Genomic DNA, 5,636 nt, shown 5'->3' with positions numbered 1-5,636 from the left:
CGCTGATGCCTCGTCAACCCTAGCTGATGCCTCATCAACCCTAGCCCCACCCCATTCCTCCCCACCGACCACCACCCACTCCACTTGCCACTCACTGCCCCCTAGCCACGCCTACCCATCCCACCCATGACCCACATCCACATTCCCGCCCACCCCATCATACTCATTCTCCACCCTGCCATGCGAATGGCTGTGCACGGGCGTGAATTGAGTCTTTGATGCTGATCGACAATCTCCATCCCCCATTGACACTTGCCGGTGTCACTCGTTCGACCGAGTGGCATGTGTGGGTTGGTGGGTGACATGAATGTCATTCAACATTTTCATGATTCGCCACTCGTCACTCGTTCGATTGTTTGACATTCAATTGATCGTTGTTGATCATTGTCAATTGATCATTCGATTCCTTCCGTTTCTTTTCTTGTTGGCTATCATGGTCTTTGTTCTTTGCCGTTCATGGTTCCACATGCTTTGATGTTGCTATTGTCTGCCTTTATGTTCTGCTTTGGTTGCTTTTGCTTTTGATGGTTGACCATAATCGACATGCATTCCCATTCATTATTCCTTTCGCTCTTGTTGTTGCTTTGTATCATCATTCGTCATGCTTCAACTCTTCTTGATTCTCCTGTTTTCTTCGACTTGACTTCCACATCAACCATCGGGCCTTGATCACTACACTATCGATTCTCAACTTTGTTGTCGTTTGTCGTGGTCAATAGTTTTGCATGCAATGTATTTTTGTTTACCCTGTTGTGTGGTGGTCATGGTTGATCTGCAGGTGTGCTGTGCAAGCCATGTTTGATCTTTGGTTGTTGTTGTGGACGTCATTGCCTCGTTTGATACCCGTTCCGGCTTTTCTTCAATTAATTCAACTTTCAACTAAATTGACGTCCGCCGCCTTCCCTCTGCCGGCCAAGTACCCGCCGCTCCTATCGCCCACACCCCACACACACCCATCAGCCCCATCATACCCACCTTTATCAATGCTCAAGCCCAATCGCCATACCCATCATCCTTGCGCCCGCCACACCACCCACGTCACGACCCCCCTCATCCCCCCCTACCATACTCATTACGCCCCATCACCACAAACCACCACCCCCACCCCCTACTCCACTACCATGACCCCCATCCCTGCCACCACCCTCACCCCCTACTTCACCACCATCACTATCATCCTAGCCACAACCACCACCACCTTGCCTTGGCCATGCTCACCACCATCCCATCGCGCACTCCGCTTCCTCTTCCTCCTCCTCCTCCTCCTCTCCCCACTCTATCTCACCCCCATCCTCATCCCCGACCCCGACACCCACACTCCTCAACCATTACAAGTCATACTACCCATTGTCCAACCAACAGCAATGTCAAGCCACCCAGCCCCGACCCAGCCCCCTCAGCTGTCCCCTCCTCGCCGACCACCAGCCGCAAGCCGTCGCCCGCTCGCCCGACCAGCCCACCTTCATCACCACGTAGCTCCCACCCACTGACGATAGCTATCGCCAGCCTGCACCGCAACTCCAACATTGAGTCCGCAACCCTCCACTCGGGCCCCGTCCCCGCGTATGGCGACACACGCCGGGGCGCAGACAGGGGGTGCGAGCCGAGACGGAACGGGAGCGGGTACGGCTGAACCGTGCGGCCCCGGCCTCGCACAGGCGCCGTTCCTCGACGCGGCGACGGCGGCGCGCCTCCAGGCCGCGTCGCTCGTTGCCGCGGCGGGCCTCGTCGCCGCCCGCCCGCGGTTCGTGGGCGGGGCGACAAAGCGTGCGGATGCGACGGGCGCAGTTGCGGGCGCTGCTGCCTTTGCTCCTGCGTGCGCGGCCGTCGACGGGCGGGAGCCGCCGGCCGGCGCGGCGCCAGCACAGGCGACGACCGCAACCAAGCCGGACGGCGCGGCCGCGCCTCCATCCGTGGACGCGGCGATTCCAGACGACGTCCCAGTACCGCAGCAGAGAGTCGAAACGGCGAGCGCGCAGGCTGCTGTCCCCGAGACGGCAGCCTCGCCAGCGATGCTCACCGATGAGGCGCGCGTTGAAAGTGCGGCCCGGCCACGCGATGAGGCCGCAACAGACGCGAAGACCCCGCCCGCACCCACAAAGTCTCAACCAAGTGCATGGACGGCGGCGGCATCGCCTGCGATTGCGCCGCCGCACGCGGCTGAGAACGTGTGGGCGGCTGCGGTGGCTGACACGCTAGCGCCAGTGGTCCCGCCACCGACACCGACGCCTGCGCCGCTCTGGCGCGGCATGATCAACGGCAGCAACGCGTGCTACGTCCACGCCGTCCTCCAAGCCCTCCTCGGGCCGCCGCGCGTGTACTCGGCCCTCGCCCGCCTCTCCACAACCACGCCCGCCCTCTCTCCAGCGGAGACGCCGACGCTCGACGCGTTCGCCTCGCTCGTCCGCGACATCGAGACGGCCCAACGGGTGGCCGCTGGCGTGGGTGCCGCCGGCGTGGGCGCCGCGTTCGAGCCGGTCTACATTTACGGCCTCATCGACGCGTTTGTGGCCGCTGCGCTCGGCGACGCCGACGGCACGCAGACTACGCGGCAGCACGACGCGCACGAGTGGTGGACGTTCCTTCTCTCGTCGCTCGACGACGAGCTCCGCCGGCTCGACGCCGCGCCCGTGGCCGCCGAGCTTTTTGCCGGCACGCTCGTGTCGCAGCTCGCCGGGCCGACCGGCCCGCCGTCGGTCACGCGCCAGCCGTTCCTTGTGCTCATGCTCGACCTCGACGCGGCGCGGACGCTGACCGACGCGCTGGTGGCGGCGATGGAGACCGAGTACGTCGAGTACGTCGACGCTGCGAGCGGGACCACGCACACTCTGCGCCGGACGCCCTCGTTCGGCGCCCTCCCGCCCGTCCTCGTCCTCCAGTGCAAGCGCTTTGTCTTCCACCGCGCGCGGCAGGCGCCGACGAAAGTGTCCAAGCGCCTCCCGCTCGCCGAGGAGCTGGAGATCCCGCGCAACCTCTGCGCGGCGGACGCGGCGGCCACGCCCCGGTCGTACGTCCTCCGCTCGATCATCGAGCACCGCGGCGAGTCGACGGGCAACGGGCACTACGTCGCGCACGTCCGGCTCGCGCCCGACTCGTGGCTGCTCCTCGACGACGAGCTCGTGACGGCCCACGCTCAGCCGCAGGCCGACCTCGGCGGCGTGTACCTCCTCGTCTACGAGCGGGAGCACGATGCGTAGCGGCGCTACTGCTGTTGCTCCAACAGCGCCGCTATCAGCTCCTCCGGCTGCGCGTCCGAGATCCGCAGCAGCTGCTGGAGCTGGACGGCGAGGCTCTGCGTCGTGTCGCTCACCACGTGGTCCACCACTCGCGCCCTGCCGCCCTCAGCCTCGCCCTCCACCCCGCCCACCACGTCGACCACGTCGCTGCACCGCAGCATGTAGTTGAACACCGTGTGCGAGTCGACCTCGTGCTCGAGCGCCACGTTCGCCTGCGCGAGCACCCCGCGCCGGTGCGTGTGGAGGCCCAAGAGCGAGCGCGGCGGCGCGCGCGCGAGCTCGACGAGCAGCAGCGTCGTCTGCACGCGCCGCAGCATGTTGAGGCGCAGGGCGCCGTCGCCGCACCGCATCGCGTGCCGCAGCCAGCCGCCGACGGCCTTCAACTCGGCCTGCGACCACGACGCCGCGTTGCAGATGTCCACCACCTCGGCGCCCGTCAGCTCGTAGATCTCCGGCACGGGCACGAGCCGGACCACGGGCTCAGCCGTCCCCCGCTTGATCTTGTCTGTCGTCCCGAAGAGTAAGAGGCGCGTCCCCCCCCTCCTCGCCGTCGGGAACCTCCCACACGGCGAGCGGCTTCTTGCCCGGCGGCTCGACGTCGGCGCCCTTGTACCGCTGCGGCGCGTCGGCGTGCGGGTACCAGAGGAACGCCAGCCGCTGCGTCGGCGTCTCGAGCCGCGCCCACACCTCGAGCGCCGCGTCCTCCAGCTCGTCCACCGTCATCGCCGTCGCCCGTTCCGGCGGCAGCAGATCAAAGACGAGCGGCAGGCTCTCGCGGCTCACCCGCGCCACCGCCGCGTCGTCGCTCGCAAACTCGCTCCCGTACTTTACGTCAAACTCGGTGAAGATCGACGCGATCGGCGCCATCTTGCTCTTGTACAGCAGGTTGCCGCCCTGGGCGATCGAGTTGCTCACGGCCTCCACCTGCGCGCCCGTCACCCGCTCGAGCGTGACGCGGCCTGCCGTCCCTGACTCTACCAACGCCGTCGGCGGCCGGCTCGAGCCTGCTGCCGAACCCGAGCCGGCCGCGAGTGGCGGGTGGGACTCGGCGGCGGGTGATGGCGAGTCGGAGTCGGACGACGACGCGCTGCCGCTGCCGGAGGGCAGAGTTGACGACTCGGACATGGCAGTCCGGCGTACGGGGCTACTCGCACCGTAAAGACAAGACGTTGGCTGTGGCTGTGGTGACGTGGGGAGTCACTGGGGACGAGCCCGATGGCGCCGTCGGCCGCCGCCCCCGCCCACCCGCGCCGAACAAAACTTTGATCAGGCGCGCGCCAACGCACCGCTGGCCCACGTGGCACATGTTCGACACTCAACTCGCTCCCCACGCCACTATGGCCGAGGAAGAGAACGCACGCTTGCGTCGAGAGTTGGAGGATGCGTTGGCGCGTGCTGCCGCGTCGGATGCGCGCGCCGCGGCTGCAGAGTCGGTCCTGTGTGTGGCGGACGGGCGCCTCGGCACCGTGCCCGACCTCCGCGCGTTCATGGCCGCGTACGTCCGCGACGTGTGGCCGGCCGCGCCCGACGAGCTCGACGCCGCCGTCGCTGCCGCACTCGCCGAGTATGCTCCGAGCGAGCGCAGCGCGAACGAGTCGGTCGAGTTCAGCTCGCACTCGAGCTCGAGCCAGCGCGGGCTCCGGTTCTCGGCGTTCCGGCGGCACCCGGAGGACGATGTTGTCGTCAAACTCGTGCGGAGCGACGTGATGAGCCTCCTCGGCAGAGCAGTGGTCGGCGCGCTCGGGGCCGGCGTTGCCGACGCGCTTGTGGCCGACCTCGAGCTCGCCCGCTCGTTCCTTGTCGTCGAACGAGCGCGTCAGCGGGCGGTAGCCGAGGCGGCGGGGGCAAGCAGCTCGTCGGCGGCAGTCTCGGAGGACTCGGTGGTCTTCTACGTCGCGCAGTGGTGGCTCGGGCAAGCGGCGGGCGCGGTGGCCGACGCGTGGCAGGTCTTTGACGGGCGCGGCGCCGAGGTCTCGGTGACGGTGCCGGTCACGGACCGCACGCAGCGGAGCTACACGGGCAAGACGGACGTCTTTGTGGGGCTCGGCGCAACGAGCGCCGACGCCGACGTCGCAGTCGAGGTCGAGCTTGGTCTCTGGTTTCTCGCCGAGCTCAAGCGGCCGTTCGACCGGCTGGCGGGCGGGGGCGGGAGCGCCAAGGACCAGCTCCTCCTCGAGGTTGCGGCGTATGCGGCGTCGCGGGAGGCATCACGCTCCGAGGAGGCTCCGTGGCGTCCGATGGTCGGCGTCGTGACCGACCTCTTCCGCGTCAACGTGGCGTTCGACCTCCCCGACTCGGCGTGGGACGACGGGCCGTGGCAGCTGGGGCTGGGCACGCGCGTGGTGACGCCGGCGGCCGAGTACGTGCGCGTCGTGTTGGGCGCGCTGGCCCTCGCGTACT

At 66.9% G+C, this 5,636-nt stretch overlaps 3 protein-coding genes across 3 annotated transcripts in view; 2 read left to right on the top strand and 1 right to left on the bottom strand.

The window, feature by feature from the left end:
• Positions 1–1,658: 1,658 nt before the first annotated feature.
• Positions 1,659–3,197, top strand: AMSG_08296 (uncharacterized protein; the record flags this gene model as incomplete). The annotated part of the gene is made up of 1 exon (XM_013900167.1): positions 1,659–3,197. A coding segment is annotated over one exon (1,539 nt), but the record flags the coding sequence as incomplete, so codon positions are not given.
• Positions 3,191–4,780, bottom strand: AMSG_08295 (uncharacterized protein). The gene is made up of 2 exons (XM_013900166.1): positions 3,795–4,780; positions 3,191–3,736 (listed from the first exon to the last, which is right to left on the bottom strand). Exons 1-2 carry the CDS (start codon positions 4,359–4,361, stop codon positions 3,203–3,205), a joined length of 1,101 nt encoding a protein of 366 aa, XP_013755620.1. The 5' UTR covers positions 4,362–4,780; the 3' UTR covers positions 3,191–3,202.
• Positions 4,574–5,636, top strand: part of AMSG_12153 (uncharacterized protein) — a gene marked incomplete at both ends in the record, with an annotated part of 8,058 nt that continues 6,995 nt past the window's right edge. Inside the window, one exon of the mRNA XM_013900184.1 lies at positions 4,574–5,605. Within this exon, the coding sequence (XP_013755638.1) occupies positions 4,574–5,605 (1,032 nt within the window). The remainder of the gene's footprint in view (positions 5,606–5,636) is intronic.

The sequence above is a fragment of the Thecamonas trahens genome (genome assembly GCF_000142905.1).
Source record: "Thecamonas trahens ATCC 50062 unplaced genomic scaffold supercont1.39, whole genome shotgun sequence".
Taxonomy (NCBI): domain Eukaryota; order Apusomonadida; family Apusomonadidae; genus Thecamonas; species Thecamonas trahens.
The sequence above is the reverse complement of the archived record's forward strand: the minus strand, read 5'-3'. Positions and strand labels throughout refer to the sequence as shown.

What these genes read in the sequence shown, in the direction of transcription:
- AMSG_08295 (XM_013900166.1), bottom strand. Translation starts at nt 4,361, where the DNA reads ATGTCCGAGTCGTCAACTCTGCCCTCCGGCAGCGGCAGCGCGTCGTCG. An exon ending in AGCCGCTCGCCGTGTGGGAG is followed by an intron (nt 3,737 to 3,794) that starts GTTCCCGACGGC and finishes ACGACAGACAAG; the next exon opens with ATCAAGCGGGGGACGGCTGA.